Source organism: Chelonoidis abingdonii, chromosome 6 (genome assembly GCF_003597395.2).
Source record: "Chelonoidis abingdonii isolate Lonesome George chromosome 6, CheloAbing_2.0, whole genome shotgun sequence".
In the NCBI taxonomy this organism is placed as follows: Eukaryota; Metazoa; Chordata; order Testudines; family Testudinidae; genus Chelonoidis; species Chelonoidis abingdonii.
The window spans coordinates 46,956,274-46,983,674 of record NC_133774.1 but is presented as its reverse complement, the minus strand read 5'-3'; the positions used below and the strand labels follow the sequence as shown (position 1 = coordinate 46,983,674).

Genomic DNA, 27,401 nt, shown 5'->3' with positions numbered 1-27,401 from the left:
CTTCATTCTTCAGAAACTTCAAAACATTTATGGTATTTGATTCGTTTATCTGGAAACAGTATTTCTATGTTAACTTAAAATTAAGAAAAAACAAGCAAGCCAATGTAAATTTGAAATTGCTTATCTAGTTAGACTGCATTTTACATTTGCATTTGAAACTGAGAGTGGGAGGAAAAGATTAGCAAGCATTAGATACTTACACAGTGAGATTTTGCTCATACTGATCAGCAGCTGCACTGGCAAGCTCTCTTTCCTCTACACTAGGCTCTGGTTTCAGAGTAACTTGGAGGCTCCCTACCATTTCAAGAACAGAACTAATATTGCAGGAAGCTTCACTAATTTTAACCAATAACGAGCCTTGCTCCATTCTTTCAAGTTTAGTAAAGAAATCAGCACTCAGCTACCTTAGCCTATATACATCCACCAATACTGAAGTCTAATAAAAAAATTCTTGTGACGTAACAAGATACTCACGCCCTTCACTGTTTTAATTTTTAAAAAATTCTGTATAAATCTCAAAGGTCATTTCCCTCCATGAAAGGTGTCTTATCAGCTGACTTCAACAATGATACATGGCAATTACTTTACAGCCTTCTATTCTATCAGTTGCTGTGCAATCCAGTGGTATTTGCACCACCTCAGAAATTAGAAAATTCAAAGAAATACTTCAGTTTCTTAATCAAACCCCCTAAACAAGCCTAACAAGCCTCAAAAATGTCATTTACATTTTTGTGTTCATTATTTCGAAGCAATACTTTCTCCAGTTCATGACATTTGACAAATAACATTCATATGATTCATATCCACTTCCCAGTATCAAAGGAACGTACAGATGACTGCACAGCTGTGTCAACACAAGGTAACTTTTAGCCTAGTAGCCAAAAAAGTTAGATACACACATTCCTCATTACTGGAAACTAAGCTGCATTAGTAACTCCCTGTGCACCACACTTCAACTTTACCTCAGTTAACTTGCTGTTATATAAGTGCTGGTGCTACCCCATTAGAGACCCCAAATGGGAATATCCCTCCCCCCCCCCCCCAACACACACCCCTACCTCTTACTAATAATTAATAGGGGGCCCTCTGGAGCTGCTCAGGGCCCTAAGAAATTGCTTAGTCTGCTTATGCCTAGTGCCAGCTTTCTGTTACACCACATATGGGAAGAATATGGAACACAAACTGATTTGACTTTTGTCTAAGAAAAGATAAATTCAAAGAAGTTTTAAAATCCACATAAACTCCACACAAAAATATTCTAGAACTACAGTATAATTTTTGACACTGCTTTAATTCAACACACAAGTATACCTTAGCATTTCCAGTACCAGAAGGGCTAAGTTACCTTTAAAACTCTAAATATTGTTTTCTTTTTTGACCAAGTCTCAGTCCTTTCCCTACCCCCTCATCCCTTTTATGCTTTTTGGTTCTTGGCGTTCCTAGCATAATAGGATGCATAGGCTGATGAGGCAGTTAGATGTTACCAGAACTCTTGTTGTTATTCTTTAAATCAAAAGTAGAAAGTCCTTTTTCTGAAGGATATAGCCTATGTTGATCCCAAAGCATGCCCTCCTCCTCACTGCACAGACTATGCAGACTTATAGTAATCAATCTGTAAATATATTTCAGAAAAATCTAAACCCTGTTCCTGATACATCTGCCCCTCACATTTGCCCATGTTCTTTCCTCAACACTGTCTAGTCGCTGAAAGTTTAGTACCCGGAATTCCAGACTATTCTCCAGTTATCCAGGAAAGTTATTCTCCAGTCAATTCAGTTAAACTTGGCTTTAAAGATGGTCAGACCTGCTAGTTTCATGGATGAGAAGCATTAAGCTAAGCAAGATGGTGGCAGTCCTAAGTTTACATTAGATTGATAGTCTCCTGTCCCTATCACTACAAAATTGCTTTTTGACTTACACTGAATGATTTTTGATATGTTCGTATAGACAGACCATAACTCAGAATATGGACCCTTCCCTCTGGTGTGGCTGTATCTCCTATCAAAATGGCATTTAAGTGCTAAACTAAGCATTAACTTTATATCATCATAATATGGAAAATAGAGCCCTAAGACCTTCCCAAATCTTTACTGCTTATGGGCTTAGAGGTTTGGTTTTATAGCTAGGTAGTTAAAACAGAAATGAGGGTGGCTTAGGTTAAATTGAAAGAAACAAGTTCACCCTGAGGTGCCTCTGTTTTCACTCCCATTCATGACTCACTTATCTCTTAAGTAGAAATGTGTTTCGGCACACCCTCTTGTAGCATACTTACAGGTAAGGCAGTATGTCTTTCACGGAGCTCACGGATTCCATAATTTTCCGTGACTTCTGTTGCAGCCACTGTGGCTGGCTACGGGGTTGCCCTAGCAAATCAGGCAGTCTTTGGCTCAGTTGCACCAGCCACTGCTGGGGCAGTCTCAGGCCACCACACCCCCACACCCCAGCAGCAGTTTTAGTGGGGGGCTCAGGACTGGGGTAGGGGTGCTAGGCGGGGCTTACCTCAGGGGACTGCCCAGAAGCAGCCAGGATATCCCTGCAGCTCCTAGGCAGAGGGGAAAGGGGGCTCTGTGTGCTGCCCCTGTCTGCAGGCACCACACCTGCAGCACCCACTGGCTGTGGTTCCTGGCGAATGGAGATGCCGGAGCTTGTGGCGGGAGCCCTCTGACCCTTCCTTCCCCCTAGGAGCTGTGGGAACATGCCGGCTGCTTCTGGGGCACTGCGCAAAGCCAGGTAGGGAGCCTACAAGCCCCACCAACCCTCGTCACAGCACCACCGGGGTTACTGGACCGCATGCTGCCCCCCAAGCTGCCCCCCACCCCGCCCCCCAGCAGGGGTCCTGGGCTGCACTCCCCTGCTACCCCCAAACATGAGCACGGGTTCCGGGCCACCCTGCCCCAGAATCTGTGGCACTCCCCCAGAGCATTTGCGCCCCCATCCCCCCCCCAAGTTTTTGTTACGATATATAATATAGTAAAGTCATGGACAGGTCACAGGCCATGAATTTTTGTTTACTGCCCATGACTTTTACTAAAAATACCCATGACTAAAATGTAGTCATAAGGACATTTGATCTGAAGTTCAAAGATTTCTCAAAGTAGAGAGGCCACGATTCCTCCTCATTTTCTTGTACAACTGTCTATCTTTGTGAGCTGCAGCTTTTAAGCACATGCTTTTTAAGATTTGTCTCCTTCAGAAACTGACATGTTTTTGTACCATATATGAGGCCAAGACCCCAACTGGTCCTCTGGGTGCTACTGTAATATAAACAAGAATAAGAACCACCATCTAGACTTTTGCAGCATCCGGTTCATGAAGGCAATCTCTTCTATCTTATTCCCCATCAGTGCCTAACAGAAATGGAACCTACAGCTTGATGCCGAAATGAGGAGTGAGACTGATCTAGAATCAGTCTTGATAATCACAAATTGATGCTTTTCCTTCTGAAAGAGACTTATAGATACTGTATATTTCAAAAGAAATGTAATCCAAGTTACCAAGGGTTTATGCAGAGGCCACCTGAAATCAAATTCCAAGGATAACTCAATACCTAACATGGCCTTTTAGTTATGCTCAAGAAGTTTGACTTTTGGTGCGGCGTCCCAAACACAGATCTAAGCAGAATTCAGTATTAACACATTGCCAGACAAAACTACTGCTCTGTCTCAATTTTTAAGCCAGAAGTTAATAGATACATCAAGTCATATAAAAGTTGACTGTCAAACACCTAAAAGCCTAGTTACAGCTAATGCTTTCTTCCATACAGCCAGAATTAGAAGTTAACTTCAGTGAACCACGTCAAAACTGCAATTTGAAAAAAATTTATTGATAGCAAACATATGTAACTCAAATGTTTGTTAATGACTGTTTTGTTTTAGGGAATTATGTTGACACTTAGTGAATAACCACAACATTTAAGGGCAAAATCCCTTTGTTTTGAAGTGGAAATCTGTGTTAGTACTGTGATTCAGTTATGTACTACATATATACAGTACTGAAGTCATAACTTGCTCCCAAAAAATCTGCTCATGTTTTAAAATGTATATTATTTCAGACTAATTTAGCCAGCTCTATATCTGAAAACAAGGTTTAATTTTATAATTTTAAAAGAAAAATTGTAAACTCATTTTAGTGTCATCTACTATGAAACATATGGTACAGTGTACATTAGGAATTTGTTCATTTTATTGTTCATTTGGGTTCTTATAAGAAATTACAAATTGTGTTTTGTCCACTTCATTTCATTACACAACTGTTTGAGTGACATCCTGTGGTGCTATTCAGTATTACTTTCCCTTTCCATTAGAGGCACACTTATATTTATATTCATTATCGGCTTGCGGAGCTGAAAATTCAACTAAAGTATCTTAAACAACACATGCACTTAAAGCAGTGCACTTTGGGTGTGATCTAAACACTTCCTCCTACATATTACAATCAGAGGAGAAAATAGCTGTTTGCTCTTTCAGCAAGACCCAAATTTCCATTCAGTTTGAAAAAACCACGATGTAGCATCCAAAAGCAAATATTTTCCAGACTGAGGAAAAGAAGTGAAGGGGGAAATATACTTTATCTATAGTATAAACAAAAGTGCAAAAACAGATTCATTTTCCAAAATAAGCAGGGATAGAGGGGGCAAAAACGGGGACAGACCATCTACTGATAACCAGGACAGTAGAAATCAAAATTCAATTTCACAGCAACTCTTTTCAAAGCATTCCCCCATTTGGATTGTTGTTTCTCAGTTTCGAGTCAGATGAAAAATGAGATTTCATCCGGTTAACAAAGAAAAATACACATGGAAAGGATTTAAAGCTAGTCAAATCTTTCATCCTGAACATGTAACTTTACAGTTTATTTGCTGAGAAATGGGGTAAGACATACTTATTTCAAACTCCCACACCCTAATTCAGTTCACACCACTTCTAAATAAAAGGTCAAGCTCAAAAGGCCTACTCACATGTTTAAATGTTGGCACATAACTTGCTGACTAGGGGCCCAAATCATTCTGTAAAGTATATTTTGGTATTTGTGATCAGGTATCCAGGTGACCAGTTGGATACTGTTTCTGGAAGGAAGAGGATGGGGCAAGGAATACTTCAGAAGGAAGACTCCTATTGATTAAGATATAAATACTAGATTTTTTTTTATAACACAATTGAAAAAAATCTTAAATTTTGCTCTGCGTGCCAAGATGCTTCAACTTGGCATTTCCATTAAGATAACATTAATTGTTTTTGATCCATTTACATTTTCCCCCCCCGGGAGCAATATTTTTTACTGTGTGATAAAAGCAGCTACAGTCAATTATAGTACCTAGTAATGCTAGTAAATACAAAAATGCTAGTATATGCTAGTAAATACAAAAATTAACTTATTTATGTATTGTTTTACAAAAATGAGATAAAGCAAAGGTGGTGTATAGCTACCTCAGACATTCCCCAACACAATCTTTTAAAAAGCCACACACTGAAGTTTTAGATTTTTCCCTCTCCAAGAAAATACAAAAAGCACACAAAGTGAACAAGGTATTTAAATACATACACCAATCGTTGTTTCTCACTTCATGTATGCAAACATGAAAGCATAAAGCAATAAAATTGCATCTTTGGACCCTGCATGACTAGAGACTCAGTTTCTCTAATCTTTTCAGACCACTTGATTCCGTCCTAGTTTATTACCATATTTGAAGTGGATTAAATGTACAATTTACTTCCTCTAGATATCTTTAGTACATGGCACACCTCTACCCCAATAGAACGCGACCCAATCCCAGCCCAGACCCCATCACTCTGCCCCAGCCCAGAGCCCCCTCCTGCACCCAAACTCTTTCCCAGAGCTTGCATCCCTCACCCTCTCCTACATCCCAACCCCCTGTCCCAAGCTCAGCCCGGAGCCCCCTCTCACACTGCAAACCCCTCGGTCCCAGCCCCGAGCCCGCATCCCCTCCCAAACCCCTGCCCCTGCCTCTGAAAGTGAGTGAGGATGGGAGAGAGCAAGCGATGGAGAGAGTGAGTGATGGAACAAGTGGGGGGGGGCTTCGGGGAAGGGTAGATCCTGGATTGCCCTTAAATTCAAAAAGTGATCTTGGGCGTAAAAAGTTTAGAGACCACTGCTGTAGACTCAGCTTAGGATTCAGTACCTATATTATAGGATACATTCCAGCCAAACCATTTATCTTTGCTGGCTCACAGATCCAATAGAAACTGGCATACCACCATATTAGTGGGCATCGTGCCATTCTAACAGATGGGCATGAATCTAGATTTGCTAGTGAACCAGTATATGCATCAAGTTTGAATATTGGGGGTGTACTCCCCCTTAAAGAATTCCATAAATGGCAGTCTCTACAAGCTTTCCATGACCGGTTAACAGATGTCAAATCAAAACTCAAATAATTTAAAAACTGCAAAAACACCTTTGGCAGCTGTTGAAAGCAAGTTTTTGGATTTGATGAATTTGGATTAATCTTCTGCATAGAGAAATAAGAATCTTCATGAAATCCCCATCAGCTCTCTGTACAAGGCTATGGCAAATTTCAGCAAAAAAACAAAAAACAGTTTTGCAGTCCAGCCAACTTTCCTGATGAACAGCTCAGCAGCATACATAAGCCAAAACTGCAGGAAGAGGACCCTAATAAATTACAAATGAATTTTGTCTGGCAATTCTAGTTTAAAGATGCAAATCACTAAAGTTGAAAATGCTTGTTAGAAATTTTGCCATCTGTTGAAATGCTTAAATACTGTATCTATCTATCAGTAAATACCTATGTTCTTCATGTGGTTTGCCTGTAAAATTTGACATTTGGTTAAATATCTCAGTACAAGTTTTATTGCTATAAACATGCAGTTTCCAGGAACCAAATCATATTTAATTTTATAGTATTTATTGCATACTTGCAAAATATGTATTTTAGCAAAAGAACAGATTTGTTGATAGTGAAGTTTCATCTGTTGGGCTGCAAATAGCTTCATGAGGCAGGACCTGTATTTTAGGACATGCATATACGTTCATTCTACAGCACTATATTCGCAGTATTTCCTCCTAATGCTAAAGGAGGCAACAAGGACTGGTTCAACTCTTTTGCCCTCACCATAGAAGAATAGCATATTACAGACTCATTATGGTTAGTTATGAATTTTTTTCCTTAGTTTGCAGCCAAATAGCATATCACTGTACTGCAGAAATTATTTCCATGTCTTTTCCAATAAGACATTTTATTTAACTGACCTAATCAAGCCAAAGCTTTCTAGGCCAATTCACTTTGGTCACGAGGATCTCTCTCACTACTACTCACGCATTAAGCCAGTTTTCCATTCTAAAGGAATCAGAGCCATTTTTTTCTGATCTTGTTTCTACCCTGAGATGAACAAGCCCTGCCATTCACCTCTGTGTTCTTGATATGGTTGGGTTGATTCAAGTAATCAGAAGATTTGTTAGAAGCAATGCATACTGAATAGATTGATTATATTTCTCTCCTCTTTGGTTTGGGTTCAATCAATACAGAAGAAAGGTAAAAAAGGGGCACTGTACATTCCAATTTTAGTCATAAAGATCTCTCTCCCCCATTCTAAGACTTTCCCTTCGCCCCTCTAATCAAACATTTGCTGCAAAAGCTCTGGCTCAAAATTATCTTTAGCCAAGGCAAACAAGTATGTATAAAATAACTGCTTTCCTAACATAACTAATACACATAACTTTAATAATTAATAAGAGCAATGTTAAATCTCACTCGTTTCTTATCTTTTGTGCTGAATATTTATGCAAGTACATGGATCTTTGATACAGAACTTTTTGATTCTCCCTACCAAACTCCACCGCTTAAGAGGCAAGCACAACAGTCTTACTACGTGAACACCACATCACCACGTCACTAAAACAGGAACCAGAAATCCAAACTCTCCAAGTGAAAGGGCTGGCAATATTGTTGACGTGACATGTTCACCCATGAAGGCAATGCATATCACTCTGCTCTCCTCTAATCCCCACTGGCCATCTCTGAAGTATTTTCAAGCTCTGCAGGCAGAAACACTAAAAGATGAGAACTGAGGAATCTCCCCTTCTAATCCTGGACTGAAGCCATCCCTTCCCCAGGAATTTGGGAAGGGAAGGCAATCTTCATTTGGACCTTGTGTGTGTATGCACCATGATAGTCTTTGATTACATGATCACATACTTTTTTCCCCACAGGACCCCTGCATCATTCAGTGCACAGGATGGAGCATGTTCTGGGGATGAATCAGGACTGCGTAGTAGAAGCTGTTTTCTCTAGGACCCTTGCCTCATTTGTTGCCAGTGTTGAAAAGTGTGTAGTGAATAAGGCTGGGAATTGGAAGAGAAAGGATTGTTAAGGCTGCTCTCAATGCTGCCCTGGAGAACTGGGTTCTCTCCCCATCTCTGCCATAGTGTTCCTTTGTGATGCTAGGCATTAAAGCCAAGTTTTTCAAAGCTATTCACTAATTGTGTTTTCCGGGTGCCCAACTTGCAAAGGGGATGAGTACTTGCAGCAGCAACTGAAATCTAAGTGCAATACACATGCAGCACCGAAATACTTTATAATATTAAGTACTCTGAAAGCCAAGTCTTGGGCATCTCAAATTGGGCACTCAGAATTAGTGGATACTTCCGAACTTAATCTCTCTCTCTGCTCAGATACCAATCGGTAAAAAAAAGGATAAGATCCCTATGTCTCAGTGTGTTGTGAAAATGAATTTTAGTATTTGTAAACCACCCAGATAATATGCTGATGAATGGTACAGAAAAACCACTGAAGAAGTTAATAATTCTATATTCAGAGCAGGGTTTGAAAATGGCACAGTAAATAAGGCATGAGTCACATATTGAACAACAAGAAGAAAACAAAATATTGAATAGCTTGTCATTTGGTAAGTACCATCACTCGTCTACTGAATGAAGCTGGTGTCCTGTGAAAAATAAAATAGTATGCAATAATTTAATTAAAAGATTATTACAACATACATTGGAGAGCCAAACTAAGATAACAAAGGCAATTTAAATACTGGCATTTCCTATCTTTTGAATGCTTAACTTTACAGCCTTAAATTTTTAATGTAATTTTGTGAATAATATTACTGGTTAGAACTGTACTGCTTGTACATGATGAATATACTCAGCTTGTGATCTCTTGTACCAAAATAACTAATTTTTAGTTCAGTGATTAACATATCTGTCAGAAAGAGGTCTGAAATAGAATTACCCTGAATTGGGTGAAAGACTGAGTGTTAAAAATGTATAGATCTTCTAAGAACCCCAACAATCTTTTACTACTAGCAGAATGAGATCTCTAGCATATGCCTCCCAAAAAGAAGTCCTTTGTGATAATTGCATACAGCTGCTTAAGAAGCCACTCATCCTGCTCTCCATGCATCATAAAAATTACACTAATAAGCCCTCCCCAATATTCTATTATAGACATCATCAGTTAGAACTTAGTTTAAAATTTGATGTATTAGTCTCTCCATTCACATCACATTGCCAAATTCTAATATGTCAAGTACTAGGAATAAGGAGTGTATTTTTTCCAGTTCACAGCTAATAAGCCATACTAATTAATATGCTAATATTTATACTTATGGAAGCCAATATCATTACCTGTGAGACCACATTGTTTGTAGCAGATTTCTGTACAGATAATTTATAAGTCCATCATTAAAAAGTTGCCAGAAGGAAAACTGGAAGTTTGAACAAATGGGCCAAGAACATCTGGGACTTTTGGCACCCAGGGATATTTGAGAGGTACTTTATAGGATAAGCACATTAGCTGGAAGTTTCTGCTAAAATGATCAGCAGCAAAACCGTTAATTAAGAAACTGATGTTTAAACCACCAGCTTTAGGTTTCAGAGTTAACAATCCATTGAGATGACAGAGGACAAGTAATACCTATCTGTGAGGTTGTTTCAGGCAGTCTCTGTAGTCCAAGAAGAAAGTCTCCAAATTTATTCCACAATAATCTAAACAGACAGACTGAAGATAGGATTTTCAAGAGCACACACCCCTGTCTTAACTACACTGCCACTGAAGTCTGGTGGAGCTTTATAAACAGGAGCAGTTAAGACAAAGACTCACACTTCTGGAAATCCCACCCTTAATCTCAGTGTTAAGTACAAATGTCCAACCATAACTATGGAGTTATTACAGCACCTCAGAAAGTCTGGGGAAGATCTGCAGATTGTATCCCAAGAACAAATGACAGTCACTTTGTAGTCTCCAGTAAAAAAACTCTCCGCATTTTAAAAAAAACAAGCACAAGACCTATGCTCACTCTTATACCACTAAGCTAAAGACCATACCTACGGTGTTTAAAAAAAAGTATGCCATCCTCCACTTGGATTACAAATAAGGCTCCACGGAGAGGAATCAGGGTAGATAAACAGATTTAAAAAAAACCAAAAAAAAAACCCCAAGATTATTTAAATTGTATTTTTTTAATTTAAATTAAATACAGATTTAAACCAGAAAAGTTTGTTTTCTTTTTCCAATTTATGAATAAAAATGATGTAGGAGGATGAAATCTACTAGTTCTAAAATCTTGAACGACATAGCGCTGGTCTACATTGAAAAAACATACATTGGTGTAGTGAATAATCTATACCCAAGAGACGTAGCTATGCCAACCTAACCCCCTGCATTGACAGTGCGAGGTCAACAAAAGAATTCTTCTGTTGACGAAGATACTGCCTTTCAGGGAGGTGGATTAACTATACTGACGGGAGAACTCCTCCCATCACTGCAGTGAGTGTCTACACTGAAGCACTACAGGGGCATAGCTGTAGCTTTTTAAGTGTAGACATACATGCACCAACCAGGAACAATAATTTCTATTCACTAAATACAGATACAATAGAACCCCATTTATACAGTCTAATTGGGACTAAGACCAGATCAGATAATCAAAACTCCGGACACCCCGGAAAATGGGAAAATGTGATGCTGCAGTGCCATCTACTGGCCACAGGAGAGATCACCCGCTTCAGACCCTGGAGTCCTAGGTGTTCTGTAAATATGGAGAGCCAAGTGCCAATTAAGGGAGAGTCAGATAAAATGGTGGTCTACTGTACTTCCTTTAATACATCAACCTTTTAAATGCAAAACATGTTTTGATAATCTTTTGAGAGAGATATATATAGATGTGTATATATATATAGATAGATAGATAGATAGATATAGATATATATATATCCAGCAAATTAAAAGTAGCTTTGTTTAATACAAATTTAAATGCTAGTTTTTGTGCATTTTGAATTAAATTTGAATTTCCATCCATGTCGAGCTTGATACAAGTCAAAGAAAAATAAATAAATCTAGTAAATAAGAAATGCATCATTCACCATTTTCTAACATAATAAAAAATTAAGAATCTGAGTAAGTGTAAATTAAGCTATATAATTGCTTGAACAAATGTCTATGGATTTAGTTCCTGGTTAATAAAAAGAAACATCAAATTGAGTGAAAAGGCTATATTTTAGTGCACATCAACATGGTTTAGCGGGTTGCCCATGAGAATCAACTTTTTTTTTTCCTAAATACAAAAATACATAGAAACTACAAATGCAAAACCAGATTGAAGTCAGTGATCTAAAACAATCCACCCTGAGAGGGATTCCAATTCAATTCCCAATACAAAACCTTTGTGCCACCAGAGTTGAATACCAAGGGCGCACATATTACTTCTGTCCATTCACTGCAACAAGAATCAACTTGGACCTGGGTCAGGAACTGGGAATTATCTGTAACATCTCTAGCAAAACAAGTATCGGGGGTAGCCGTGTTAGTCTGTATCCATGAAAAACAACAAGGAGTCTGGTGGTACATTAAAGACTAACAGATTTATTTGGGCATAAGCTTTTACCCACAAAAGCTTATGCCCAAATAAATCAGTGGCACCTTAAAGACTACCAGTACTCCTTGTTGTTTTTCTAGCAAAACAGTTTCAAATGGTTTGACCAGGAAATGTGTATAGAATTAAACTCGAACACCAGACTCTCTTCCCAACTATTCTTACTGGAGCTCTGCATAAGGGGTGCATGAGAAAGCCACCCTCCCTCTAAAAAACCTGAGGCAAATAAGAAAAAGCTTCTGATATCACCCTTCTGGATGATTTGCCATGGGATGCATGAAAACATCTTACAACTGACCTATTAAGCATCACCACCAAAATTGTTCTTGACAATTAAAAACTCATGTCTTCCAGTCATATTCAAGGAAGTAGTTTTGGTTTTTTGTTTGTTTGATTTACTAAAGTCCCAAATCCATAGGTCCTCAGTGGCAAGTCAGCTGTAGATCACCAGCTCAGACTGTACCTGCTGTCCCCCCACCATAACCCATAACCTATTTCCGCAAGGTACTTCCCCACATCACTAGTACTGGAACTCCTCAGGCTAGCCACTAATGGCTTGTCTAAACATGGAGTTATCCCTTATTGTGTCCACACATGGAGTTACTTATTCAGGATAACCTCATACATAAACTAGCCCTAAGTTTGCTGGTTGCAAATCCTGCTCCGAAAAAAACATCAGAGGTGCTTGTTCTTCAAGCCCTTCAGTTACCACATCTTCCTCTCCCTCTGTGAAGTTTAGAAATTTCAGAAGGAATCTAAGGGGCAAGATCAGTCACACACACACTCCAGGAGCTCTTCAATTATCCTAACTTATCCATGTTTATTTATAATTACACACACCACATACATATACAGGACCCAGTAAGCCTGGTTTCTTTTCCTGGCTCTGCCACTAGCCTACCGCATGACCATGGGCAAGTTATTTCATTGTCTGTTTCCCCACTTGCAGAATGAGAATTCAGAGAGATTCACAGCTTTTCAGACTTGGAAGTACCACTGTGATTATCTTGTCTGACCCCCAGTATAGACCATAGGACCTCTTAGAATTAATTCTTATATGTACTGACTTTAAGGCCAAAAGGGACCATCATAATCATCTAAGTCTGACCTCCTACACGTTGCAACCCACAGAACCACCCACCCACCCACTCCGGTAATATACCCATAACCTTTAGCTGAGTTACTGACATCCTCAAATCAAAATTTAAAGACTTCAAGTTACAGAGAATCCACCATTTACATTAGTTTAAACCTGCAAGTGACCCATACCCCATGCTGCAGAGGAAGGCACCAAAAAAAAAAAAAGGGAGAGTCTCTGCCAATCTGACCCAGGGGAAAACTGGAAGGCTGTTCCAGAACTTCGCTCCTCTGATAGTTAGAAACCTTCATCTAACTTCAAAACTTCAAGCCTAAAAACTGGTTGATGGCCAGTAATTACTGAAACATATCTTTTAGGGGTGTAAATTGATACTTACCTCCTTTGTAAAGTGCTTCAGAGCTACAGATAAAAAAAAACAAAAACATCACTGTAGAAGAGCTACCTATTATTATTATAGTCCCAGCCACTGATCCACCTGTGGCACAACAGCTGGAGTTACAGAACCAGAGCTAAGAGAATTTGTGGTGAGGACATTGGGTAAAGGTGCAGTTAATCTGTACGTACAGAGGGAGGTCAGTTCAGCAGGAATCATGGCTAAAAGAAATGATGGGGGGGGAGAAATGGCAGGGGAACAGAAAAATGACTCATTTGGCAAACTAAGAAGGTTTTCTAGCTAAGGAAAATTACCACAAAGATAACAATGCTCAAAAATGACAGAAATCCCAACTGAATTGTTGTATAGTTGATATCAGTTCAGGTTTGGTAGCATGGGTGCACTCATTACTTGTGAGAAACAATCAACTGAAGCACACACAAACAACTGAATTTTCTAGGAACAAGGTGGGTGACTGGTATCTTTCATTAGACAAACTTCAGTTGGTCAAAGAGACAAGCGTCTGAGCTCCACAGAGCTCTTCTTCAGATCTGAAATGTCTAGTGTAAACAAGACCATAATTTATATTCGTTTCCATTGGTTTTGATATGATTGGATTTCCATTTTCCTGACAGATACCCTTTTGGCTTGAATAGCTTGTTGACGAGCTTGTATGGTTCTCTCACCAACACCACCCCTGGGGGAATTCTGAGCCACAGCAAAAGCACAGAATCAGGGTGGACTTGATTTAAATCACGAGTCAAGACGACTCGATTTAATCATGGATTTCTACATAAAAGTGCATTCTTGTTGGTTGTTATAACCTTAATACATATTCTTCACAACACGTAGGTTTCATTTTTAGAAGGCACACAGTGTACATTTTTAAAGTGATTTATTTTTAAAAAAACTTTTAAATTGGTTGTATAGCTATATCAGAAAATGAATGATTGTTTGGTTATTTCATTTACCAAAGGTAATTGAAGCAGATATTATGAAGTCATTGGGAGGTGAACTCTCTCTAATTCAACAAGTTAATCATTAATATTTGGAGGATTTTCTTGCCATGCTGTATTAGGAGGAGAACATCACCAGAAAGACACTTAAATTGTTTTATTTAACTAAAACAACAACGCTGTGTGTTCTGGATTTTTTTCTTCAATAGCAAACATAATAATATTTTAACAAAACAAGCATATGCATTTTTTAATTTAAACACTTAAGTTTTTTAAAATAAGGTTTGTTTTTGTTAAAATTGTTTTTAATCAAAATAGTTGAATGAAATATTTTAATAAAAAAATTAAATTGACTGTGTCAGACAGGTCAATATGAGAAACTTAAAATATTGGTTTCTGCAGCTAACTCAGTCATCTCCACCTTCATTTTCCTGTTTGCTCATAATCTGGAAAAGAAAAACAAGCTTTCCTGCTTTTTCTTTCTACACCAGCAGAAGCTACTGCTGTTAAAAGTGAGATTATCACTTCAAGAGTCTCTGAATCCAAGTGCTTAAGTGACTTCCATCAGTTCACTGGTCTGACTTTATTTAAAACATCATCAGCAAACACATTTCTTGAATGGTTCACCCTTAGCTCTGAAGTTTATTATAGCTGGCATTATGGAGGGATGATTGCTGGATGTCCATGTCATAGCCAACTCCTCTTCTTCAGTAATTAAGGTGACCCTGATACCGAGTATTGAGAATATCTGTAAGAAAATGAGCTGGAGATATTGCTTGTCCCATTCGTTTTTTTTTAGTGCTTGTAATTTAACTTTGTCATTGCATATTTTTCTCTTTAAGATCTCACTCAGTTCCTTCCAAACGTCAACAGCATCAGCAATAAAACAGCTATTTCCCTGCGTTTTGTTCAAGGCTATAGAAATAGGCTTCAGAATACTCAGCATGTGTTCAACATTTCTCTTAAGCCCAATCTTGAAAATTTTGGCTGTGACAGTGCCATCTATTTTTTCACAATTTTGTTCACAAGCTGTCATCAGATTAGACCAGTTCTTGATATAGTGCTCAAAACAGTCCACTACTGAATTCCATCGCCCATCTTGTAGGAGAGTTAGCTTGGTTCCTCCCACTTTTTTCCAGAGCAGCTGCTGCAAAGTGGTTGTTATGGAAGTATTTTGAAATTTCAACAACATTAGCCTTTATTTCTGGAAAACTGAAGTCTTTGGGTAGGAGGTGTATCAAATGAGCACTGCAACCATATGTTATTAGCTTGGGACTCTCTTCACTCTCTTCTAAACAATTTCTTCTCATCTTGGATACATTTGCAGCATTGGATGTGACCAAGCTGCGTACGAGATATTTGAATTTTTTTTCCACAGATTGTTATTTTTACTGCTAATTCTTGTAAGTAATCTGCTGTGTGTGTATTTCCTGATGTATCAAGTGTTTCTGTAAGGATGACATTCCCTTCTTCTATTGTCACACAAGCAAATACAACAGGATCTTGACCACCCATCAAGACTCAGGTTAACAATTTCACTCTTTTGCACACTGCTCAATTTCTCTTTCATACATTTTACCCAGCAATTTGGCCAGTGACATCTGCTCTGGTGGGTGGACTGTAACCTGGTCTTAATGACTGAACCATGTTAGTGAAATGTGAGTTCTCTATAATATGGAAACGAGCGTTTGTTGCATAAACAAACTGGGCAATTTTTTCATCAATTACCTCTTTTTGTAATCTGCTGGTTCTTATCACAAACTTATCTATGGTTGTTTCTGGATGATGGAGATTTTTTTTTCTTTTTTGCTACAGATGATATACTGTGACTATGTGACATGCATGATATGACAAACACTAGCATTGGCAGATAACTCTGAAACTATAGAAAATTATGGCGATCTTGAAGGTGGATAGTCTTCAGAATGGATTCTCCTAAACAAAATAAGTCAGTGTGGTTATTTAATTATTACCACACTGCTCATTGAGTATCTCATACTACTCATTGCATTCACGGACACTCAGTACTACTTTAAAGGTGAAATTGTAAAAGGAAGATCTGCCTATTTCAGCTATTTATTTTTTTATCACAACCACATCTAAAATGATAGTACCATAGAGTAACAGCTATATTTTCTGCTCAAACATGAGAATTCAAGAAAAGTCCAGAAGGAAGACAGGCAGTCCTTAAGAAAGAAGTATGAAATAAAAAAAAAGTTTACCAACCTAAAGATCCTGTATGTTCAAACATGTTCCTTTCATCATCTTCAATGCAACTTCCTCCTGAGAAGGAATACTTCTCATGATGTTGTTTCATTCGGGCAACCAGGCCTTGCGTTTCTTTGTTGCACTGTTCACATTTTGCTCACATGCCTGTCTTACCCACAGGTACAGGAACTTCATTAAAATATTCCCAAACTGGATCTCTTCTACGGAATGCTGCCATTTTAGGTTTTCCCTTCTAGTGAGAGAATGGTATGGGAGATCTCAAATCAATGAAGGCTACACTCAGAAAGACCTCAAGACTTCTGGAATATGCTTCTCACATTTATCTCCAGATTTCTTCTCCTTGTCCAGATCTATTTCGCCACCAACAATCTTCTATTCATTTAACTTTTTGAAACTTTGCACTTTTAGAGAGATAAGGGATTGACTGTGTACACAAATTTGCAGAGGGACAATAGGGTTGAGGGCTGTAGTTTCTCACCTCTATATATTATTTATTTAAAAACACTTTTGCTGTTAACAAGCACGTTATCTCTGGAGACACAAATCCACAGTTTGAGAACTGCAAAACTAAGCATCTCTGATGGAATCTTCTAGACTGAGCACTGAGTCTCACTGGGTAGATAGACAGATTAACCTAAATAATCTATACAGAAGCCCCTGGATCCCCACAAGATTGGGTCCCCAATCCATGAACTATTAGAACTCATTTACAAAACTTTTCTTAAACATTACATGAATATATTGTCTCATACTATAGAACTAGAATTTATAATCCCTATTCCATGGTGAGAGATCTTTGAGCTGTAATGTACCTTAATCAAAACTATCTTTAGATAAAATGCTTTTTAAGGAAACAACCTATCAAAAAAAATCCAATTTAAATAAAAAAAAATCTGATTTTCTGATGGGGAAGCAAAGGGAAGCCGCAACAGTAGTCATGGACCCCTTCCCACCAGGGTGGGTGCATCATTTCCGGCACCCAGAGCAATCATCAGAGGGGGTGGGTGGGTCAGATCCCCCCCTTGCCCAACCCTCATGCATCCAGACCCCCCACCAAGACTCACACCCCTACAACCAGAACCCCTGCACTAGAGGCCACCAAACCCGAACCCCCACCCCGCCAAGCCTCCCCCCCGCATGCAGAGCCCACTGCATCCAGACACGCCCCCCCACCGAGCCCCATCCCCCCGCACCCAGCCCTCTCCAGCCCCAACCCCACTACTGGCTCCTACCCTGCACCAGGCTCAGCTGCCAGTCCCAGATGGGCTGAGGAAGGAGTACACAGTGGCCAGGGCCAGGTCAGACAACTCCAGAAACCTCCCCAAACTCCGCAGCCACCCCCACTTCCTGCCCCCATCACTCCCCAGCCACAGGGGAGGGGTCACTGTATAGGGAACTAATCCCCCATCTGCCAACTCCCTTGCATCCAGATCCCCAGGCCCAAACCTCTCTGTCAAGCCCCACCTCCTCTGCATCCGGACCCCCACCCCTGCACCCAGACCAGGCCCCGCTGAGCCCCTTGCACTTGAACCCCACCTCCTATGCACCTAGATCATCCTATGAGCCCCCCACATCTGGACCACTACACCACTGAGCCCCAACCCGCTGCACCCAGATCCCCACATCTCCAACCCCAACTCCCAGCACCCAGACTCCTCCACTGAGCCACAACCACCTTCCCCTGGACCCCCCTGCAGAATCCCATTGCCCCTGCACCCAGAAGCCTCCTGCAACTAGCCCCTGTGCCTACAAATCCCCCCGGCATCCAGACCCCCCACTGAGCTGCCCGCACCCAGATTGCCCCGCACAAAACCCCACTCACCCCACACCAACCCCCTTCACACTTGTATCCTGCTAGGCTGAGCTTGCCTAACCACACTTGGTGCACCTGGTGTGGGGCTGCTAACCCTGGTGAGTTGCTTTACCTACTACTCCCGAGGGAATTCAGCACCAAAAAATTAAAAATTGTATGCACAATATTTTAAAATCCTGCAAGTTTTATTTGTGAATAAATAAACGTGAAGGCTCCAGGGTGGCAGTGGAGTGCACTGGCCACCGGCTGCACAGGGGTGGGAGATCACCCAGGACATGGACCTCAGGGGCATACCTGACCCTTGCGCTGCATCAGGGTGAGGTGCAGCCTCACCACTGAGTCTGTGTCCTGGGCGGTTGGAGGGGGGGGGGATGTTTGCAGGATGATCTCCCACCTCCATGCAGCTGTATCGCTGACTCCATGGGTGCTCCAGGACTGGAGAACCCACAGGGAAAAAATCAGTGGATGCTCTGCACCCACTGTAAGCCAAGCTCCCCTCCTCCTCCGCCCCACCCCCTCCTCCCACCCTCAGTGCATCCTGTCCCCACTCCTCCACCTACCTCCCAGCACTTCCCACCCGGCCACTGCCAAACAAGTGTTTGGCAGCATTAGCACACTTAGGGTGGGGGCGGGGGGAAGAGCAGGAACATGGCACACTCAGGGGAGGGGGCGGGGATTTGGGAAGGGGCAGGACAGGGACGGAGACTTTGGGTAAGTGTATGGAATGGGGTGGGGCCTCATGGAAGGGGTGGAGTAGGGGTGGGGCTGGGGCCAGGGCCAGAGGGGAGATTGCACCCAGGGGAAAGAGGGGAAGTTGGTCCCTATGCATGTCTGTGCTATCCATTGTCATACTGGACCTCCACATTTATTTACTGACCATAAAACTTGCAGAATTCCATAATATTGTGCACAGAACTCCCTCAGGAGTACAAGAGGTTGAACCAATAAACGATATCACCTGGCCCACCTTGTCTTTCTTGAACTCCGCTATTCAATACTAGATGTGTTTCTTGTCTTTCAGATTTGTTTGTTTAAGTGGATGCAGACACTCTGTGCCAGTATGCTTACAAACAGTCTCCATGCTAAATCCAAGGATATTCTATTTCCTCAATTTTGTCCTGAGACCACTTGCAAAACTAAACAATGTCTTTCACATTATGTTTAGACACCTCCATAGGTTGGTGTTAGTTTAAACATCATAGCTACAAGTGTCCCATAAGAATATTGGCACCTTTTAGAGACCTTATTTACCTGTAAAAAGAAACTGATCTTTCAGTAGGTTTTAAGCATCAAAATTGCTGATGAACTACAACCTAAAAGAGTTTAAAACTAAAACAATTTTAAAGTGTATTTTTGTTCTGTTATCTATTAACAAAAGACACAAACAGTTTAAACAGAGGCAGTAACTAAATGTTTTACACGGCAATCAGAAAAATGGTAGTCACCGATTTGCTACAAGAGCCCCTTTGGATAGTACCTGTCACACACACAACTTGCATGGAAATGCCTGTATCATCTGGTACCGACTGGTTCTGAAAACACTACTTCCACCACGATACATTGATTTTGCATCGTTTTGTTCTCCTGAGGCTGTTAGCTCATGCAAACAGCTCTCCAAGGAAGTTGTTTTTAGAAGTTGTGTAGTAAGTGAGCGGGTCTGTGGCGATCAACCGGCGAAGTCTCATTCAACATATGCAGTTGGGCATAGGAGAGTGGCAACGGTCAGTGTGTATCCCGCACACCCGCATTGTCTGTCCTGCCCACTCCGCCCCAATGCCGGACTCCCGCACTCCCCGCCCCCTTACTTCTTGGTGTCGCTGCTGAAGAGCCCGAAGGCCGCAGGGACGGAAGGGGCTGTGGTGGGCGTCGCCTCCTGCCCCTGTTCCGTCGCCGCCTCCCCGCCCTGCTCATTGTAGCCAAGGCTGCTCGCGGACATGCTGCTGCTGCTGCTGTTGTCCACCTGCCGGTTGCCCTGTTGCCGAATGCAACGTACGCGCTCGCACACACCGGACCGGACGCTTCCCGGAAGCTAACGGCAGCGGCGGGCGCTGGAGTGTCACATGATGGGGCGGAGCTGCAGAAGCGGAACTTTCCCAGTCTCAGTTTTAACGTTACTATGGCAACCGATTTGCCGTCGGCCCGGAAGGGAAGAGAGGGGGCGTGTGAGGCTCCGCCCAAGCTGTTAGCGTGACCCGGCGGCGTGTGCGCAGGCGGTGTGACTCCGTCACCCCCCTCCCTCTTCCCCGGAGGGAGGATCGGAGTCTCCATGATGGGGAACAAGGGAGGAGTCTCCTTCCTGAGGCAATGTCCGGCGGGGGGCGGAAGGGAACAGTCTGGGCCAGTACTGGCACCCAAGTGAAGATTTATGCTTCAAGGTATTATTTTTGGCCAGCCGCACCATCCCCACGGTTTCCCCGGGCTACCGTACGGATTGAGGCTCCGGGGATCACTGCTCCCATCTGCACGGCCCCTCCTGCCGGGCCCGTTTGCCGTGTGCCTGCAGCTACTTTCAAGGGACCCCGTCAGGTCAAAAATAATATATTTAAAGCAGAAATCTTCACGTGGGTGCCCGAACTAGCCCAGGGTGTTCCCAGAATCTGCATTCCTCCTGTGTGCTGTTCGGTTACCTTCTGTATTTCAGTTAGGCCCTGATCCGCCAGCAAGCCCCGTATGAACAATGATTTCATAGTAAAAACCCACGGTCCGTGCAATTTCCTCTCATTCACTGCATCCTGGAAGCCTCTATTACAAAAGAACCACCCTACCAAAGCCCCAGTCTTGCAGTAAGTGAGCTGTGCATTCCTGCATTGCAGGTTTCTAGACTGTGATGGCTGCTTGCTCCTCCAGTGCCTCTCTCATTCTGGTGTTCTTTGTGCTGGAAAGCTGGTGCAAGTTTGGCACACTGTTAGTGGCCTTTGCATGATTGCATCCGAAAGGTTTGCCGCTACTGCGTGCCCCAACTCTGCATTAGAATGTGATCCTTCCCGTCCGTGTTCATTTCTCAGCCCCAGGGGCACTCAGCCATCTGCAGCTGCTCTGTGAGCACCAACCTCGAATTGTTTTTCACAATATCCCTCAGCAATCTCAGAATGGTAGCCGTGTTAGTCTGTATCAGCAAAAACAACAAGGAGTCCGTGTGGCACCTTAGAGACTAACATTTATTTAGGCATAAGCTTTGGTGGGCTAGAACTCTCTTCATCAGAGGGCTGGAGTGGAAAATACAGTAGCAGGTATAAATACACAGCACATGAAAGGATGGGAGTTGCATTACCCAGTGAGAGGTCAGTCTAATGAGACAATGCAATTAACAATACGATACCAAGGCAGGAAAAATCACTTTTGTAATGAGACTGGCCCATTTCAAACAGCTGACAAGAAGGTAAGAGTAACAGTAGGGGAAAATTAGTATAGGGGAAATTAGGTTTAGGTTTTGTAATGACCCAACCACTCCCAGTCTTTATTCAGGCCTAATTTGATGGTGTCAAGTTTGCAAATTAATTCCAGTTCTGCAGTTTCACATTGGAGTCTGCTTTTGAATTTTTTTGTTGAAGAATTGCCAAATTTAGGTCTGTTATTGAGTGACCCAGGGGACTGAAGTGTTCTCCTACTGGTTTTTGAATGTTATAATTCCTGGTGTCAGATTTGTGTCCATTTATTCTTTTGTGTAAAGACTGTCCAGTTTGGCCAATGTATATGGCAAAGGGGCATTACGGACATTTTCCCAAAGGCATTGTGTCTAACGGTGAGGGGTGGCACCTAGATACCTACTTGTGGTACACTGCACTTTGCATTGACACAAGCACCCCCAGTGAGTACACACAGCCCTGACTCAAACAGTCAAGTATTCATGCACACAATATGCTAACTTTGGTGGCTGTATGCTGATGTAATTTGCATTGACCAAACTTTATAGTGTAAACATTGACTAGCGTCAGTGGAGTCTCAGTGAAGGCCAGGACTCTGTGTATAGTCCACTGCAGGATTGTGACCTAAGAAAACTATTATCAGCTAATGCATTCAGCCTTCTACCTTATGCAGTAATCTTAGCATGAAAAAAACAAGTGCACCTGCCTCCTTCTATGAATCCAGTGCTCCCACACAAGTCTCTGGGATCCTGATGTTTATCTTTGACTACTGTGTAGAGGGCGTGACAAATGTAGTAGGATAGGAATTCCCAAATCAGCTCAGACCATTGGTTCTTCTAATCCAATATCCTGTTTCTGCCAGTGACCAGTAATAGATATTTTCAAAGAGAGGAGGAAGAAACAAGGGTGGCGAGCTATATGGGCCCATGGTGCCCGTGCTCCAGGAATATTCAGAGCCTGGGAGCCTGACTCCACCAATGTTCAGGGCCAGGTCTCGCTCCCAGCCCCGCCTGCCGCCTCCATGTGCCTCCCCCAGAGTGTTCCCAGGGGCCACCACCACCACTGCACAGGAGCTAAGGTGGCTTCCTGCCCAGCCTCGCTCCGCACCATTCCCGGAGTCCCGGCCTGTCCCTGCAGCCCCAGGACGGGGTGTGTGTGAGGGTGTCTCCGCATGCTGCCCCCACCCCAAGCGCCGACTCCACAGTGCCAATGGGAGCTGCTGGGGTGGTGGCTGCAGGCAGCAGCACATGAAGATTTCCCGGACCCTCACCTAGAAGCCACTGCCAGAGAGGTGTCTGGGTCGCTTTCGGGAGCCACCCAAGGTAAGCGCTGCACCCTTTTTCTGCACCCCAACCCCTTGCCACAACCCAGAGCCTGCACCAAACTCCCTCCCAGAGCCCACACCCTCTCCTGCACCCCAACCCGCTGCCCTAGCCCAGAGCCTGGACCCCCCGCCCCCGCCAACTCCCTCCCAGAGCTTTAGACAGGTAGAGAAAAGGGAGGTGGGACTTGGACCTGTTCTGGGCACCACCAAAAATTATACAAACCTGCCACCTTGGGAAGAAATGCTGAAGTGGATAATGAGGACCAGATTAATCTTTTGTGGGCCCCGGTATCCAGACCATGGCCCCAGCCCTGGCCCCTGCTCTGTCCCAAGGCCCATACCTGCTATACCCAGAGATCCTGCCCCTGCTTGGCCTCTTCCTCCCAAGGCCTCACCTGTGATCCACCCTGAGGCCCCGCCACTGCCTGTCCTCTTCCCCTCAAGACCCCACCCACTACTTGCATGGAGGGAAGAGGAGCGAGCAGGGGGGAGGGGGCAGAGAGAAGCAAGCAGCAGGTGGAACTTCAGGGGGAAGAGGCCAAGTGAAGCCTCGGGGCAGAGCAGGGGGCAGGGCCAAGCCACAGTCCAGGCACCAGGGGTCCATCTGAGTGTGGGCATGGCACCATTAGTGCCATTATAAACCCAGTACTGTGGGCAATTATGGAATAAGCTACATGAAAAATAAATCTGTGTAGTTCAAAAGCTTCTTTCACAAACAGAAGTTGCTCCAATGAAAGCTATTATCTAACCCACCTTGTATCTTTAGGGAAGGATATTTCTAGCTCCTTCAGAGACTGGCTTATACCTCGATGTCTGAGGGTTTATATCCCTTCCAATATTTTTAAATACTTAAACAGTGTGCATTTATTTTAGTCATTAATAAGAAATTTCTCAACTATACCAAATTACCCATCATTTTATTATTTATTGTAGGAGACATGGAAGAAGCAGGTCTTGAGAAAGGATTGGAAGAGGGCAATTGCCTTGCATATTATTAGGCAGTGTGGAAGAAAACAGACATACATGGATGTGGAAAAAACAGACATGTTGTCAAGGCTAGCATCATTGTCAGAGAGTATTTGAATGTGACGCAAAAAGACACACAAGCAGATAAGTTCAGAGAAGCGGAACTGGGAAGGGCCTTGAAAGTGAGGATAGGAAACTTTGTGAAACATCTGTAAAAATACTTTTAAAACAGTCATGTTAGGAGACTGAGTTACTACAGTTACTTCTCTCTATCAAGGTTTAGACTGGGATATGGCACAGAAGTGCCAATGATTGATCATAGACAGTATATCTTAATTTTTCTGGCTCTTTCTTCACCGATGATGATGCACCTTGGTAATCTGCACCTTGCAAAATGAATGCAAAAATTTATAATTAGTTATATTACCAAATACAAAATAACACCCAATCAGAATTGTCTACTTATATTAATTGTTGGTGGCATTTTATACACACTTCCCCCTCACTACACAGTGACTGGACAAGGAATAATTAGACAAGGCTGAAGGCAGTAAAGAATCAGATCCGCTGCCTCTGAGTTTCCCACACACTCAAGTTTTTCCCTGAAATAAGCCATTTTATCTCATGGAAATTTCATTTCTGTTTTACTGTCTCCACAGCTGCTACTTGTATGATATATTGTAACTTAAACAGTTTCCTAATCTTTGTATGCATAGGCTGTAAACAACTATGTAAGGAACACTGTACCCTAAAATGAATTTTAATTATACTGTATCTCCCTCGATTCTGTGGAATGGGGGCTTGTTAACAGCATTTAAGAGCTATAATTTGTAATAAATAAAATTCAGATGTTAATGTCTTGTTATCTAATAAAGCTAAAATAACTTTGTGCAATCTACAGCAGGGTATTTTTTACATGTTTTGACAAATTAATTCATGTGCATTTTATATTTCTAACTGAGCTACTGTGAGCATCCTTGTCTGGTGCCCTCTTGTGGATCAGATTATGAATATATTTTTGTTGTAATGAGAAATTATGGAAAAAATGTTCTGCGGTTATCTTCAATCATAAATGATGCTAGTGTTAGCATAAATTTATTTAAAAAATTAAAGGAACTCAGTCCTGTTCAACAGAGGAAATTTAAGTTATTAAATTCTGCACTGCTGATCATTTCTGATTGACCCATCCTACTACTGAAGATCACTTACAGGTATTTAAAGATCCAATCCGCTGTGTTTTTAATTCTTTCTTTCAGCCACATTTCAGTGAGGAAGGGTGAGCAACTATATGACATGAAGGCCTGAGTGTTAAAGATTTTAATGCTGTGATGATTAAAAAATAGAATGTACAGTCTGTTAATGTGCAAGTCTGATTTGAGAACTGTTGTCCTACACACTGGATTTTGTCTAAAGCAGTGTTTCCTAATATGGAGTATGGGGTCAGTTGTGGGAGCCCCACATTAGTCCAGGGGAATTGCTGGGCAGATGAGAACAACAGTGAACTGGTGAAAGATGTAGGACCCTCAATCAGCCTGTCCCTAATGAAATGTACGTTTGTGATTGTGGGAAAAGTAATACATTGCTCTTTGACCACCACCTGCTTTCCATCCCTGCTTAAATAGGAAGCAATACACAGGTGCAGCTCACAGGTACAGTGCTACAGCCTACAGGCCAATCTGCTTTGCTTCCATGGCACTCAGCTAAGCCACAAAAGCATACATGTCTGATCTTATGGCACCACCTCCATACTTCCACCTCATGCAGCATTGTGTCTTTGGCTAAGTGGGGAATAGGAAGGAGAGATTAAAAAAATAGAATGGAAAAACAGTCAAAAAGAAAAAAATTAACAAAGACGGGAAAAACAGGAAACAGAAAATAATTAAGACCCATAATTACAGTGATCTTCAAATTACACATTGCTTAGTGGTTCACAGAAATAATGCTCCTGTTCAAGGATAAACTAGAACATGTAAAACAAGTATTCCTGAAAATGAACAGAATGATAATGCCCATGTCTACATGAAACAAAGACCTAGAAAATGCTAAATAGAAATGTCTAGGAACTGAGAAATGTAAAGGATAGACTCAAAAAACTATTTACTGACTCAATACAAAAATATTAAACAAGTACTAAGTGCAGGTTTTAAATATTATTGAAATAAAAAGACCCAATGGTATTATTTATTACGCAGCACTTGAAGGGTGCTAATGGTATTTGGAATAAAGCCTGCATATCTGCTGGGCTCCAGTTCATATCCCTGCAATAGGAAGGACTACGTATTCCTAAGGTTATGAATTGGAGCCCAGCAGATATGCAGGCTTTATTCCAAATACCATTAGCACCATTCATTCTTGATTATTATTTCATCTTTCCAGATATTGAAAATCGTATCAAGCACCATATCAACATAAGCCCAGCAACAGTTGTCATAGATAATGGCTCAGGTATTGTATAATGGTTTTAAAATGTTTGAATCAGCTTTCAAACCTGCTGTATGAGGTCTAGTATACTTTATCCTCAACTAATGACAAAGTACAAAAGAGATGAACATTAAGCATCAGATAGTAACACAAATTCATAACTGTCTTTCTTTGTTTATCATGCAGTGCCATTGGAATATGACTAGTCTCTTGTGGAACTGTTCCTGGGATGAAAATTTTGTACAAGATTTCCTCGAATCAGTAAAGCATAGCCTAATTCATTTACATAAAAAGACCACGAAAAAGGAAAAAAGAAATACTTTGATATAACAGCAAACTATCTTGTTATGTCCAAGGCTTTTGTCTAGAAGTTGAGGCTTAGGGCTAACATATGTTAACTAACCATGACTTTTTCCCTATTGTTGAGGCAGGTTACCACTTTTCACCTCGATTGTGCTGGTTAAAGTCAGCCCTAAGATCCTTAGCTTTCCCTTGAAGGTTGACCTCAACCAGCTACATTGAAGTAAAATGTATTAACCTGTGTCTACAGTACAGGAAATGGTTGTGGTTATATCAAGGCCTGGTTTAGCTAATATGAGTTAGCTATCTCCAATTTAACCTCTATTTCTTGTCCTAATCTAGACAAACATACAAAAAAAGAATCATGATAGTAGTATTGGTGCATTACTATATGGAAATGGTAGAATTATCAATAATACAGAAAAGGCAGAAGTGTTTAATAAATATTTCTGCTCTCTATTTGGGGAAAGAACACATGATATAGTCTCATCATATGATAACACTCTTTCCATTCCACTATTATCTCTAGAAGATGTTAAACAAAGGCTACTAAAATTAGACAGACATTTTTAAATCAGCAGGTCCAGATAACTTGCATCCCAGAGTTTTAAAAGAGCTGGCTGAGGAGCTCACTGGACCTTTAATATTGATTTTCAATAAGTCTTGGAGCAGTGGGGAAGTTTTGAAAGACTGGAAAAAA

At 41.5% G+C, this 27,401-nt stretch overlaps 1 protein-coding gene across 2 annotated transcripts in view; it reads right to left on the bottom strand.

Annotated features, from left to right (window-relative positions):
• The window catches only part of AP3B1 (adaptor related protein complex 3 subunit beta 1), a 275,539-nt gene extending 255,084 nt beyond the window's left edge, over positions 1 to 20,455 (bottom strand). Inside the window, exon 1 of one of the 2 annotated variants that reach the window (XM_075066996.1) lies at positions 20,131 to 20,455. In XM_075066996.1, coding sequence (XP_074923097.1) covers positions 20,131 to 20,261 — 131 coding nt within the window. In that variant the 5' untranslated portion in view covers positions 20,262 to 20,455. The remainder of the gene's footprint in view (positions 1 to 20,130) is intronic. The other variant, XM_075066997.1, reaches the window with a different exon arrangement.
• Positions 20,456 to 27,401: the final 6,946 nt, after the last annotated feature.